Source organism: Pinus tabuliformis, chromosome 2_2 (assembly GCF_031772625.1).
Source record: "Pinus tabuliformis cultivar Carrire ecotype Pingquan chromosome 2_2, CPIR1, whole genome shotgun sequence".
Lineage (NCBI taxonomy): Eukaryota > Viridiplantae > Streptophyta > Pinopsida > Pinales > Pinaceae > Pinus > Pinus tabuliformis.
The window spans coordinates 958,701,079-958,717,009 of NC_142300.1; the positions used below are offsets into that span (position 1 = coordinate 958,701,079).

Here is a 15,931-nt window from a genome sequence, read left to right on the forward strand (position 1 = left end):
CTTAACTGCTGCTAGAGCTCTCCTCCATCTGCAGCTGAGTCTCCTTTCCACCTGCAACTAGAGCTTTTATCATGATCTCCATAAATACTTATCGGAATCTGATGATCTTTAAATCAATCCTACACCTCTCGATGAGAGGGATCCAAGGAAAATATCAATTGCCATTAATAAGATGACCCACATGTTAGTTGCCAATTTTAACACCCAAAGCACACCCTCTACAAACCTCATAATGCTCGAAACTGAAATCAGGAACTCTAGTAGTGATCTCCCTCAGTACTCTCAAAGCTCCACGATGCATATGCGCCAATCCTTCGGTGCCATAACTCGCACAAGTATCTACTACTGGTGGTACTAGTGTGAGTGCTACCAGATGTGCTACCCACCACTGCTCCTGCCGACTAAAAGCTGAACCTATATAGTTTCCCAGAGCGGACTCCAATCACTTTGGCTGAAGTGATGGAAGCTCCCCTGGGATGCATCAATACCTGCCCTCCTGAGAAAGTGACGTCAAATCCCTTCTCCTCCATAGCAGACACTGAAATCAAGTTATTTTTCATCCCCAGAAAATACAAAACATCCATGACCTTCAAAGGTCATAGTCCCCACACCAACAGCTCTCACAATGCAGTCATCTCCTAGTACAATCTCAATATCAAGTGCCCTCTCTGCAAGCTCTGAAAAGAACTCCCAAGCACCTCTCGTATGGCGGGAAGCCCCGCTATCTATGTACCACACATCGGATGATGTACTCCTACTAAATGTGGAAGTATTAAATGCAAAGTCCTGGTTAAACTGTGAAGAAACTATTCCACCTCTGTTGAAGCTATAGTACCCTTCTTCCCCTTGTTCTTCCTTTCAGGACACGTAGCAGCATAGTGTCCCATCTTCTGACATGCCCAACATTTGACTTTGGATATATCCGTATATTTCTTCTTCTTCTTCTTCTCCTTTCCCTTAGCCCCATCTGATGAGGCCCCATTCTTGGCCTTCCCTTTGTTCTTCCACCTGGCTGTCAACGCTGCATCCTCCTCATTTACTATTTTCACCTCACCACTGTTAGTCTTCCGTATCTCATGTTGCATACAATCATCCCAGAATCTGTCCCAATTGGGAAGATTCTCCCTAGAGGTAACAGCATCTCCAAAGACCTCCAAAGACTTAGGAAGTCTCGCTGCAGCTATCCTGACTAACTTTGTGGATGCAACTGCCTCACCAATAGCAATCAAATCATCACTTCCCTGTTTGACCTTGCCAAGATAATGAACTACACTTTCAGCCTTTGTCATCCTAATGTTCTTCAATTGTTCTTTGAGTATCATCTTCCTACTCTCATTGGTACTCTGATAGAGTGGTTAGAGTTGTCCACATCTGATATGCATGTGTGTTTCCTCTCACCTGAGGAACCACATGTTTCCTCTCACCTGAGGAACCACATGATCCTTCAAACTGTCCATCAAAATCCTTTTTGTCTTTGCATTATTTTTTGTGAATTCAACAAGTTCATCTGCAGCAGTGGAAGGTACAACCACTTGTCGCACTATGTCCCAAACTGTTGCCTCCTCAAACATTGTTTGAATTCTGTCCTTCCAAACGGCATAGTTGGATATCCCATCCAATCTGTCCTCTATCCTTAAGAACATGGCCACAATTGTTGTCCAAAATTTACAAAACCAAAAAATGGAGAAATGAACTTTCCAACACACCTTCTGTCCCAAAATTTCAATCTGTATGAAATTTCACCTTGTTGTCCCAAAATATCAGTTTGTTGTCCAAACTGAGTTTGCTGTCGAAAAATTTAATTTCTTGTCCAAACTACTATTTGTTGTTCCAAGCTATTGTCTGTTGTTGAAACTGCAATTTTCAGCCTGTAGCTCTGATACCATGTTGAAATTTGATGACTAAAAAAATTTTCCTTCAATCCCAACCCGGTTTTAATTTCACCTTATCACTCTCATTCAGTTAAATGCCCTTTTCCATAAACATACATTCAACATATAGAATTATGGAAATTAAATTTTCAGATTAAAACACATGGGACTGTCAACACATGCTGAAAATAAATATGGACATAACCAGACCAGCAACACCCATAAAAATACACACAGATTTTTGGTCAGCTTCGACCCAGGCAAAACCCCTTCAATCTTCTCCAGGGGAAACCTATTAGAGAGCTCTTCAAATTTATTTATCTTTCAAGTTCACGAAAATACATTTGCAGACAAAACGAAACAGCAAAACACAACTTATCTCTTCAACTCAAAACTCCTTGGAAACCATGCCCACTTTAGCTCGATTTTTGTGCCCACTTGAAGCTGAAAATATGTGTTGTACGGATATGACTGTACAGACTGTACGAATTTCCGTACCGCTATATAGACTGTATGATTTTTTTCAAAAAAAATCAAAAACTTCTCTCGAACGGCGTGCAGCTCACGGCATTCAATGTTGTTCGTACTGTATCTTATGTTGTCTTCTATGCCTTGATTTCCATGCCCAATTTTGCTCAGAAATCACTCCTTCAGCTTGTTGCAACAAATTTCTCCTTCAAAACTTTTCTTTTCTCTCTTTTGTTTCCCTAAATGACTTTTGGGCAACCCTAAGATATAATGGCTTAGATTCATTTAGATCAAGGGATGAGAATAAATGCGCATTTAATTCTCAGTTTCTATAATTTAACTCACCCATTAAATAAAATACACACATTGTACTTTTTGTCTAAAGTCACTTTTCACTTTATAATTTAACATTGACTTTACCACTTAAAAAGTCACACTTAGGAAAAGAGTTATTTTGGACACTTTCCCCATGGAAAACCACTTGTCCAAGGTACATTAATTGCCCCTAAAATTTTCACTCCACCTACATCTGGTTTTAATATTGACTTGGGAGGATGGATAAACAATGCAAAGATTTTAGTACCTGTGATTGAAATCCTAAAGAAACCCTCCCAAAAGTTTAAGTTGTTGAAAGCCATTAATGCACCTCAAGTAAAAGAAATGTTAAATTTTGCTAAAGATGGGTGTGAGGATGCCCCTATCATTTGTGACCAACATTTTTCTCTCATAATTGCAATGCTTCCACTTGGAGAAAATAGACAAATATTTTCATTGATAGAAACCAAAGTCATCCACAAAGTGTTCATTATTGCAGGAAATCCAGAGCAGTTCATGATGTGGTGTGAGAAGATGTTGGGCACTGGGCAGTGAAAATGGCATGAAGGACAAAAAAGGTTGGAAAGTTGTTGATGCAGTGTTCCTTGTACAAAATAATTTCACCTTGAAGATTCTAAAGGTAGTTTAGAGTACAGAAGGAAGCAATCAACCTCATTTGTGTTTCTTCAGGTTCATTGGTGGCCCACTGTTTCACCCAGCCCCCAGAATAGGGGAGACTCCAGATATAGACAGAGCATCTTGTGTTTTGCAGAGAACATTTTCCTCAAAAAGAGGTAGTGTTAGTTTTTGGTACCTTGGAAAATGTGTCCAAGTCCTAGGTGCAGATGTGGCACAAAAAATATGTAAGTATGGACAGAGAACAGTTCAGCAAAGGAGGCATTGGAACAGATCGATACTACAGCCCAAGGTATAACAAATACTGCAGGTCCATACTGACACGTGTGGCAGTCTCAGCAGATCCATACCACATAGATATGTCTAACACGTCGATATGTAGATGAGGACACAGCAGTGGAGTAGAGTCGAGGGCAAACCAACACTTCCGTAGGCTTCCCGCATTGAGGGCACATGCATGCATCCACCAGCAATATATAGAAAGAGATAATGTTATTCTCAGCAGTTTGAATGCGGTTTGCATATGGCTTGCATGCATTTTGCATGTGTTAGAGAGTTGGAATATTGTTTCCCACTTAAGTAAAAGAGGGGCAGTTGCATGTGTTAGACTTCAATTTTCTTAAGCAGTTTTCTAATTTTAATCTCCTCTAAGTTCAGTTAGGTGCATGCTTGCATGCCCCAAATCATTTTCAATTGAGACACTGTTTTGAATGTATCCAGATTCATTGTACCTACTCTTCTTTTCCTTCCATAAAAGAGAAGGCCCGAGTAGGTTTTTTTATTTTTTTTCAGTTTTCAATTTAGCAGTTAGCAGTTCACTGTTTTCCTGTTGGAGAATTTTATTTTCAGAAGCAATGAAAAGAAGTAACAGGCTTTGACAGTCAATTTATTGTACTTCCATTATGTCTTTTATACAGTATGTGTTTATAGATTCTAGAATTAATTACAGGGTGCAATTTTGAGTGGCTTCAAATTTTGCACTGTTTAATTTCCCGTTGGAATTCTTTTCGAGTGCAGAATACGTTTACCATAGTTTAGAAAATCTACCACAACATATTGAGTGAATTGAAAAGTGTTGTTGAGTGGTTTGTGCAGAAGCAATTGAAGTTTTGTTGATGATCGTAGCAATTATGTTGTACAGGAGAAGGGACACTTCAGCATTTATTGATACAAGTAATAAGAAGATACCAAAGTATGTCAATACTGTATAGTGGTTAAGAGATCAGAATAACCACATTTAATGTATAAGAAACTATAGAGCTTTATGCTTTCAGATATGCAGGGTAAGGGTTAGTAGAAAAATAGATATATATACTATAGATGAGTATAAGCTTCCCCACTCTATTTGAAGAAGATGATATGTAAAAGTGCTCCTTGGTAGCTCGTGTTGAAAACCTAAAAGGGTTGAAATATTGCGCGCTACATGCTGATCTTAAGCTGGTAACCAAATTTCTGAGCCTTTGCATTGGTACATTCACGTTGATAACGGAGACAGCTCGTCCTGCACCTCTACTCCTACTTCTGGTGCAGTCTAGTGGTTCTCCTTTTGTCTCCTCCTCTTGCATAATCGTGTTGGATGTAGTACTGAGAAGGGGGGTGAATCAGTATTATCAAGTCAATTATTTTTCATTTCACAACCAGATCATATACGCTACTTCAGTTAGTGAAAACTGCGTATATACGCAACTACAGATAAGGAAACCAGTGTATACCTTGCAGACTAATAAATTAATTTATTCTTCAAATGTTGATTATTAATCTGTGCATCAGAACCATATAAACAGTAACCAGGAACAGTAAAACAGAGCAGAAGACAATCACACACAAGAACACAAGATATAAGGTGGAAACCCAATGTGGGTGAAAACCACCTGCTGCAATTCGTCTCTATCTTCTTTTAACTAGAAACTTCTTTTTACAATGTTTCTGCACTGGTGCAGACTTATACCAGTACGCAAGCTTCTACCTACAGAAGGCTACACCCTTCTCTCGTTCTCCAGCTTCTCCTGGAACAGGGCTACAACCCCCTTAGCTCTTGTACTAGTTGAGGTACTAGTACTTAGGTGCTGACCTATAGAAGGCTACAACCTTCTCTTTCTTCCAGGGACCACGTTTCATAAATTTTCAGACTGTATCCATGAATAACATCAAGAATCTCTGCTACAACCAATCTCCTTTTCACCAAACAAAACTGAATCAAATAGTCACTTCTCTGACAGCTGTACTCAGAACACAGTAACAGTAACCAGACACCAATTTTGAAGCCAGAACACTGCAGCAATAAACAGAAGTAGCTAAAACATATTTCAAAAGGACGTACGCTACTTCAATGTGTACAACCTGCGTGCATACGCTGTTTAATCAAGGCCAACCTGCGTATACGCTATTTTGAATTACCGAATCAGCGTGTATACGCGCTTTTGCTTCGCTGAACCTGCGTACAGATCTATAAAAGATACTTCATTATTTCAAATATTCAGACATCAATTATACCCAGATTATCAGATTTATAGATCAAGTCATGCGCCAAATATAACATATCAAAATCACACAAAGATACTAATATTTAAACCTTAGGATTTTGACCCATCAACTTATCCTTCTCCTTGCGCTTAGGTTCCTCCTTGATTCAGATTCAGCTATGCGCCACAACCCAAAGACCAGTGTTCTAGATCTTGTCTTTCATAAGATATTCAATACTTCCGTGAGTGTTATTTCCTAATGATCTCCTTCCCCTTTTATAGTCTTAGGCCTTACACAATACCACGGTCCAAAACCATAAAGAATCAATACCATGGACCCAATACTTGGGTTCAACACTTCGGACAAGATACCATGGTCCAAAACCATAGGTTCAAATACCAAAGACAAAATACCACGGACCAAAAATAGGTTCTCCCACATGTACGCGCTTTGCCTTGCGTGAAAGTGCGTGTATACGCATACGCGTCTTTTGATCATCTGACCTGCGTGTGTACGCGGATTGGTCAATGGGAACCTGCGTATATATCTTTTTCTTTCATTATGAGAACTTGAACTGTGATCTGTCATCAGAGTGAGTTGCCATCAAAGACAACACCTATGCCATAGTGCCAAACCTGTGTCATAATGCCAACAAATCATGTAGTATCTTACGTTATTGTTAGAGATTACCCGCTGGGTTTAGCTCATCTTTACTTCCTACTTATGTTTTTAGTTGTATCTGCTTCAGCACTTAGACGCTGTATTGGCACTCCCACGTCACTCTCTAGTCACATTGACCCAATTTGGTTACTTGCGAACATCAATAAGATCATCCGATCTTATCTCATGTCAGCCTGCATTGTACACAGTTCTGGTGTTGAATCTATTTGACAGTTTCAAGGATATGCGGAGGACAACTCGAATATCAATTATTGTGGGTTCGTAGCATTCACATGGGGCATGGGGGTTGAAGTTTGTATTTAAAAAGTTTAATGCTCGAGGGCACATCTTCGAAAGAAACTGCCACATGTGTGGAGGGGAAGAGAAATTATTAGATACAGAACATTGTAAGTACCATTCACATTAAAAGACAGTAATTTCCAAAGCCAAGAAGGTATTGACATATGATTCTATTGTTATTGAACAAACTGCGAAAATCCATAGCTATTACTGATAGAATCCGACACAAAGCAGAACTAAGCAACTAAAATAGCAAATTCATCACTAATATTGAAACGTCTACAAGCATGTATCCTAAGTACAGAGACATGAGAACTGCTGTGCGTGACAAATTCAGAAAACAAAATGCAGGGAGATGTAGAGTAGCCAGCAAGGCACCTGCGTGTGTGAGATTCCCATAGCTGAAACCACGAAAATGGATTGAAAGGCGAACAAATTGATATGTTCTTCTCGATTGTGGCAGGCGACTTGAGAAGAACCAACATGACATCACAGACATCGCATCTTCTTATTTTCTTCTTCCCCGCTAGAGCCCTGTTAACGCATCTTTTGTTCCTCCCCGCTAGAACCCTGTTAAAACCCTTTGCATTGCCAAATGTTTTTCAAAGTACGTCCCGTTTCCCAACATTTCCCTATTTTAGTTGCACCATGGACATATATTCACGTTGAAATTAGCTTTTGCCAGTTTAGTCCCTGCCATCAGGCAGGCAGGGACTAAAGTAATCCGTATAATAATTTGTATTAGTCGAATTAAAACGCAGGCAGGCGCTAGAGTAATCGGTATAATGATTTGTTTTAGTCGAATTAAAACAACAGCAAAAAATTTAACCTAAAGTTTGAAAGCAAATGTTATAATATGTTTTTCTATATAAAATGATGACAACGCTTTTAGTAAAGCTAATGAAAAAATTATACATCTTATTTGGTCTCTTACCAAGGTTGAGAGGCCCATATGTATATAAAATTTAGAATATATATATATATATATATATATGTTTTTTTACTATAAATTAATGTTAACATTAGTTTAGTGTAGCTTGATTAACATTTATTGTTAAAGTGTAATTGTTTGTTTTTAAAAGCAAAAAAGTTTAGTTCTTGGGACTGCTAACGAGCATCGTCGACTCTTGCCACTATTCTCTGTGTGATTTTGAACCCTCTGCTACACGCGGCCTATGATCCCATGAACCATGTGCTACACATGGCTCGCCCAATTGCCCAGATTGGGCACATGCCCTTCTAGGGAAATCCTCGCTCTGCTTTTTTTAATCCTAACTCTGTTGTTCTTTGCCATATGCTCAGGTTATCTATGAAAAATCGAGGAGATGGCAAGCAACATGAGCAATGTAAGAGCACCGTATGAAACCTCAACTCAACCTCTTACCTTCGTTCCTCTATGACATCAAGGTAACCTCTACAACATCAAGGTAAGCTACTTAATCTATTAGCTTTGTTCTTACCTTTGTTCTTGGCTTTATTCTTACCTTCGTCCTTATGCGACATCAAGGTAACCTCGTTGTTTTTCTGCAACATCAAGGTAACCTGGTTATTTTCTTAGAATAGCCACATAGGGCTTTATATCTGTCTTTACCTTCCCATATGTCTTCGTGGTCCAGATTTAAACAAGAACGCAAAAAATTACAGAGATAACCATAAACACAGAGATGCAGCGGAAATAATACTTCATTTCATTAATGTAAAACACTGAAATATGCTTACAAACGGCAATGGAAGTAAACCAGCTAGGGCGATGGTAGCTTATCTCTGAGAAGAGATGTGGCGGCTACATGCCTCCGAACTGTGTTACAATGAGGCTCGAAGGCCTATTTATTGTTGAGAAACAATGGAAAACCCTAAACATTCAAAAACCCAACCCTAGAAGATGAAACGCCAAATTGTGAACCCCATTCGGGTAAATTGGTACATCAACTTCCCAGGGTTGTAACTTTGGCATACGATCTCCGTTTGACGCGCACAATATCTCATTACAAAGATCTATCCGAGAACTACTACTTTGGGAAGAGGAACATGGGTCCATGGACCATGGACCCCTCCCAGTTTTCCCAAAAAAACGTCGTTTAGGGCCTCAAAATGGCTCTGGAAGTTCAGGACCCGAAAAACTACTAAAAATAGTAAATTGCGCTACAATTAAGGAAACTGAAAAGCTGAAAGAAACAATGGTGGGGGTCCAAGTGGACTTGGAAGGTGGCCACCAATATCCACCTGGATCATTCCTCCCCCCTTGGGAAGCAATGGTCCCCATTCTGTTGAATTCCTCCATGAGATGAGGAAACTTCTCTTGAACTTGGTCCCTAGTGAGCCACTTGCCCTCGTGAAGGAGTTGGCCTGCTTTGACAACTCGATACAGTTGGATATTCTACTGGCAAGTCTGCTTGATCTGTGCGTCCATGATCCGATCAGTTACTGCTTGTTCCATGCAATCTAGATTCAACTCTGTGGGTGTCAATGTCGGATGTGTCTAATAATGGTGGAAAGTATGGTCGAAGGCGGTCCACATTCAACACTGGGTGCAGGCTAGGGAATGGGGGAATGAAGAGCTCAAATGCATTGTCTCCCACAGCCTTGGTAATGGTGTAAGGACCATATCGGAGTGGTCTGAGTTTCCGATAGGTTCCGGTAAGGCGTTCCTTTTGCAAATGCAACCAGACTTTGTCGCCCACCTGAAACTTGTGTGGCACCTGATGTTGATCATGTCATTGCTTGTACTTGGCATTTGATTTCTCCAGAATGCCAGGGACCTGCTGGCAAATATGTTGGATGTGCTCAATGAAGTTGTTTGCCTTATCTATTTCAAACTGGACATGAGCCGAATTCGCTTGAGTAGCTGTAAATGGCATGGCCACATCAATGGGACATAGTGGCTGGAATCCCAAGCCCACCTGAAAAGGGTTGTGGCCAGTCAATCTGTGGAGAGCCCGGTTGTAGCTGTGTTGAACATAGGGGAGGCTCTCGTCCCATGTGGCTCTTTCAAAACAGTTGAAGTCCCTTTCAATAAACAACTAACTTCATCATGTCGGGGACAGTCCTTGGTATAATGGTCTTCCTCACAAATTGAGGCAGGGATATTTTGGCTTTCGTTTAGAGGCATCATCAGCACATGACTTGGGAGGATCCTATTTCGGGGTATCAAATTTAGCTTTTCCTTTACCCTTCTTCTTACCTTTCGAAGCTTTATCTGTCATGGTAGACTGGAGGACACTGACCTCGAAGGTTTTACCAGGATTCGATGGATTTTTCGAAGGATAATTAGAACCAGTATCCGAAATAGAGTTTTTCTTCGAAGAAGCTTTGGTGGAAGTCTAAGACACTGATCCAATTATACCATCAACATGTGGTACATCGGGAGACTTTGAAGATGCCAGATCCGAAGATGGTCTTGGAGCATCAGGCAACATTTCATATAGCATGCCAGATTGGGAATAGACTAAGTCTAAATACTGGGCACGGGCAATAGCTTGGTCCTCGGTAACACATCCACCCATTGCTATATCTTTAGCAATTTTGTTTACGAATGATTTGGTGAACCATTCAGTTAACAACTCATCAGGAATTTTGAATTTGATGAGGTGACGTCGACGTCTCCATTCATGGATATGATCGGAAATATGGGTCACGGTATCTTGAATCGGAGAGGTAAGAAAATGAGTACCAGTTTCATACCGAAACGGTAACTCAAAGTGCGTGAGGAAGGCCATAGCCAAAGAATTAAAGTCTGCATAGGTACCTCAAGGCAACTCGACATACCATTTTGCGGCAGCACCTGTCAAGGTTCGCTAAAAGAGGTGGAGACAAATAGAATCGTCAATGTAAGAATTGGAAGAAAACCATAAATGATATGTCATCACATGGGCTTAAGGCTCCTCTTTAGGTTTTCCTTCAAAATTGGGGTAATCACTTGGAATTTTAGTAGGAACTCGAGGCCAGTAGGGCGAATGAATAATGGGATCATTAGTAAGCCTCAAGATCGGGCGATTCCAATGTAGCTAAAAATGGCAATTGCGGATTAAAAGGCATATAAGGCCTCTAGGGAGGCCCAACCTGCATGTTCCAACCTTGTTGGTAAGGATTCTGCCCCCAAAGCAGAGGATTTTAACCATAGGGGATTTGATTTTGCCCCCACTAAGGGGTACCTTGACCATAAGGTGGATTTTGTCCAGGGTAGGGTTGATACTGGCCTACCATAAGTCATTAATAATCATAAGGAAGAGATTATCAAGAGATTGGTCCCGCTGCTGCAGGGGTTGACCTTGTGTCTGCAAGGTTTGACCTTGTTGGTACACAGGTTGAGCTTACTGCAGCAGGGGTTGACATTATTGCTGCAAAGGTTGGCCTTGCGAATACAAGGGTTGATTAGGTTGTTGAACAAACTTTGTTTGTTGTTGCAAAGGTTGTTGATATTGCTGTTGTAGCGGTTGTTGGACAGTTCCTTGAGCGATTCCCTGTGGGTATTGATAAGTTCCAAATGGGATTTGACCATATGCACTAGGAATAACAGATTGACCAGGTTGCACATGAGGACCTGCTTGCGGAATATAGGGTGGATTTTGCAGTGCTTGTGAACCATATGGAACATAAGACTGTTGGAGTGGTATCTAGGTCATGTGAGGTCATTGATACTGAATATTACCTGCCCCGGATAAACCAACAGGGTTAGGAATACCACCAGGATAAGGTTGATTGACTCCAACAATGTGAGGTTATGATCCACTCACATGGGTTCCACCTGACATAAGAGGAATGTTTGGATTATGCCCCCAAGGCTGTGAATAAGGCGGTGGTACATTTTGTCCACTTGACGGAGGGACTGAAGAACTTACAGACGCATGAATTGAAACAGTCGATTGTACGATAATGGAAGGTTGAAATGACGGTAAAGGTTGCGAAGGAATCATTGGTTGAATGGGAACTGACGTAACGACAGTTTGTACAAGTATCTAAGAGGTCGTATTAGGAATAAACGGACTAGAAGTAGGCATAGCATTTGATGACGAAGTAGGATTTTGGTGCAAAGAGGAAGCATTGGGAGCTCCTAAAACTAATTAAGCCAAGGTTGTATAACCATGTGGAAGCATAGGCCCACTGTTTTCAGGAAGTGTTTGAGACGGAACTCTTCTCGTATAAGGAAAGCCTTCAAGAGGAAAGTCATATTCAATCTCTTGATCAACATAAGGAGTATGAGTAGTGGAGACTTCCGGAGGACCTCGAGGAGAGGTTGGAATCTCACCTTCTGAGTCCATGGGTGGAAACAACTGGCGAGGAGGAATCTAAGATGTACGAGGAGATAACTCCAAAGGAACACGAGTTCAATCATATGAACTATAAGGACGTTGAGGAGATATCACAAAAGGATCAAATAACGGATTCAAAGGGTATAAGACAAACCTCTGTGGACTCTTAGGGGTTTCTAGATTAGACTCACGAGGTGACAAAGAATCTGGGGGTGGTTGACGAGAAGCAAGGGGTTGGATGCTCATGACAATCCCAAGTTCAAAGCCTTGAGCTTCGAGTGACTGCAGAAGTTTCAGATGAACTCCTTATGACCACCCTTCAGTATCAGATAATGAAGGGGAACTGTGGGTTGAACTCGTTCAACCACGGTGAATCTCTCTCAAGAGAAGAAGAAGAAGAGATGATTCATTGAGGGCTGATTAAAATTAAAATTTACAAGGAATTGCTCAATATGGGGCCAAGAAGCAACTGCATGGGTTCGAAGATGTTATAGTTGGCAGTTGATTTTATGACACGAAACAATAAATAAATCAAAATGGGATTAAAATTTACAAGGAATTACTCAATATGGGGCCAAGAAGCAACTGCATGGGTTTGAACATGTTATAGTTTCCAGTTGATTTTATGACACGAAACAACAAATAAATCAAAATGGGTAATACTAAGCAAGAGGGTTTACCAAGTAACTGTGAACCGTTATATACACCTTAGCTGAAACCAAGGACTTGACATATGACGACTGATATCCCCGAATGCTATGCTCGATGTATCATGTTTACAAGGCATCTGACTCAGTTACTTGTGGCTAAAGTATAACAACTTAATGGGGTCTCCCAATATATACTTGATGGTATCGGGAGCACAAGTATGTGCTAGCATTGTCTAATGCAAAACCATTCGATGAGAGCATCCCTACATACTTATCATACTAAAGTGCCTCCTATATACCTAAAAGTACTGGAGAACCTTCTATATACTTCATATTGGGATGGGATTTCACCCGCGGGATACACTGCAGGCAGTTAACGACAATTTCTATGTTTAAAGACGTTGAAACACGTCTCTAGCTTAGACCTCTAGATATTTGCGTTAAGTGATAAATGCTCCTTAGGTTAATTGAGGTAATTTTTCAATTTATCTTGGCTTAAGTTTCAATTTGATGGCTCAACGATGTCACCTGTATTATTATAATGCAACTAAATGATAAAAATGAAACCTTTTCATTCGATGAAGGCTAAACTAACGAAGAAAGAGAGACAACCAAATAATGCATCAACACAATTCTTTCCAATGCAAAATGTAAAAACAAAATCTAATCTTTCATTTCACTAACAAATGCAATACCAAGATGCAATCCTATGAGAAATGAAAATCACTTTCCTTTCACTAAGATGCACTAATGATTTTCTTTCACTTTGATTCAATCAATGCAAACTAAAGCAATGAGCAAAGGAAAAATGCAATCTAACTCAATGAAGATGAAAATTTGTTTCACTTTATGGTTTTAAATGCAAAAAATGTCTCAAAAATACTTAAATGACGAAATCTTTCACTTTTTCTTTTCGAAACATAAGAATGAAAACAAGTACTCTCTTTCAATCCAACCAAAGCAAAAATTTGTAATCTATGCTTGATAATGGAACTAAAGCAATCCTCAAAGAATCAATATGACTCGACACTAATGAAGACAACTTCACATCAATGAACCAAAAGTAACTTGAAAAAGATGTCTTGATTGCAAGAGAATCATGAATGGAAGCAATCAATCTCAATAAAGCAAACCAAAAAATGAGTGGAGGGTGACCTAGAAGCCCCAGAAACCCTAGAAAGCAACGAAGCCTCAAACACACATTAACAAAGTCAAGAGACAATTGCAATCAAACAAGCATAATAACCAAGACAATACATTGTAGACACACTGGAAAATCATTGACAGAGGCCAAAAACATTGAAAACAAGAAGAAACCCTAATTTTCTTCCATTCTCTGGGATCAACGCAACTGTTATAGGTAAAAGGGTGATGCAAGGAATATTAGCGCGATTGTAATTAAAAAAAGCAGCGATGACAGTGTGACTGTTGAAGCGAAACACGTGATGGGTGAGAAAAATAGGGAAAAATAAAAAATCTTCAAGACCAGAACAAACTGGGTGTCCTCAAGTAACAACCAGTGAGTAAAAATAGCTACAGTGATACAAACAGGCCAAGAAACGAACGGTTGGTCAAACTCATCATAGAATCTGATTGAAGGAATGGATGGAAAGAGTTATAGCTTCCCCAGGAAGATGGCCTACCTCATTCTGATGCTATAACGTCCTCCTTTGTTGAAGACCTCGAATCGCTTGCGCCACAGGCTCAGTCCTACTACTCACAGCGTTTGAATGCCTGCACAAGAGATCAAGACACAACAAAGCATACAAGTACAAATAGCATAATCAAAAGTAACCTACTTAATAGATCAAGGAGCATTAAGATAAATGATGCATTAACACACACATTTATGGAAAGTGAACCAAAAATTGTATATGTTAATAGAATAAAGGAGAAAGCATACAACCAAGCCTTGATGTCAATAAGCTCCCCCTGATTGAAACACTTGAAATACTTTGACGACGCAACAAAATAGATCATACATAACACGTTAACAACATATTTCCCTCAATGCGACAACTTTGCAACGACTTTACGACAAGTGCAACACTAAAGGCACACTTTGTGATGACACTTGTGCGACAATAATTAAAAATTTGGGAATGAATGAAACTGACGTTTACATGGTTAGAACAACTCATTCACATGAAGATAACTCATTCACAACAAAGCATACAAGTACAAATAGCATAATCAAAAGTAACCTACTTAACAGATCAAGGAGCATTAAGATAAATGATGCATTAACACACACATTTATGGAAAGTGAACCAACAATTGTATATGTTAATAGAATAAAGGAGAAAGCATACAACCAAGCCTTGATTTCAATAAGCTCCCCTTGATTGAAACACTTGAAATACTTTGACGACGCAACAAAATAGATCATACATAACACGTTAACAACATATTTCCCTCAATGCGACAACTTTGCGACGACTTTACGACAAGTGCAACACTAAAGGTACACTTTGTGATGACACTTGTGCGACAATGATTAAAAATTTGAGAATGAATGAAACTGACGTTTACATGGTTAGAACAACTCATTCACATGAAGAAAACTCATTCACAACAAAGCATACAAGTACAAATAGCATAATCAAAAGTAACCTACTTAACAGATCAAGGAGCATTAAGATAAATGATGCATTAACACACACATTTATGGAAAGTGAACCAACAATTGTATATGTTAATAGAATAAAGGAGAAAGCATACAACCAAGCCTTGATGTCAATAAACTCCCCTTGATTGAAACACTTGAAATACTTTGACGACGCAACAAAATAGATCATACATAACACGTTAACAACATATTTCCCTCAATGTGACAACTTTACGACAAGTGCAACACTAAAGGTACACTTTGTGATGACACTTGTGCGACTGTTACACAGTAATTTGTCACCATTGGTCACCGTCCCTATTACCCCTTTCCCGTACTTTGGAGGACTCATTCCGGGACCTGTGAGCAGTGACATAACTTAAAAACACTTGCATTATGTTCCCCTAAGTATGGACTTCATGTGCCCTGAAGACACCTCCTGCAAAATATCCCTGAAAAGTGCCCTTTTTCCATTAGCGCGGGTCCACAGTGTACTACCCGCACCAATGAGGGAGATCCTCAAAAGAAGGCGTGCCCATTGGCGCTTTGTCTTAGAGTAACACCCACGCCAACCGAGTTTGGAAAAGATTTTTAACAAACGCACGCCCAGATGTTTTTTCCCTTCTAGTCATGAAGTCTTTTGAGGATAAAGCTAATCTTCTAGATGTCAAGATTCATCATCTATTCCTTACATCTATCCACAATGGCTTT

General features: G+C 39.8%; 1 protein-coding gene across 2 annotated transcripts in view; it reads right to left on the reverse strand.

Annotated features, from left to right (window-relative positions):
* The window catches only part of LOC149196398 (uncharacterized), a 395,336-nt gene extending 387,874 nt beyond the window's left edge, over nt 1-7,462 (reverse strand). The window contains exon 1 of one of the 2 annotated variants that reach the window (XM_089405544.1): nt 7,092-7,457. In XM_089405544.1, coding sequence (XP_089261670.1) covers nt 7,092-7,212 — 121 coding nt within the window. In that variant the 5' untranslated portion in view covers nt 7,213-7,457. Of the gene's footprint in view, nt 1-7,091 lie in introns of both variants that reach the window. The other variant, XM_089405545.1, reaches the window with a different exon arrangement.
* Between the last annotated feature and the right edge of the window lie 8,469 nt (nt 7,463-15,931).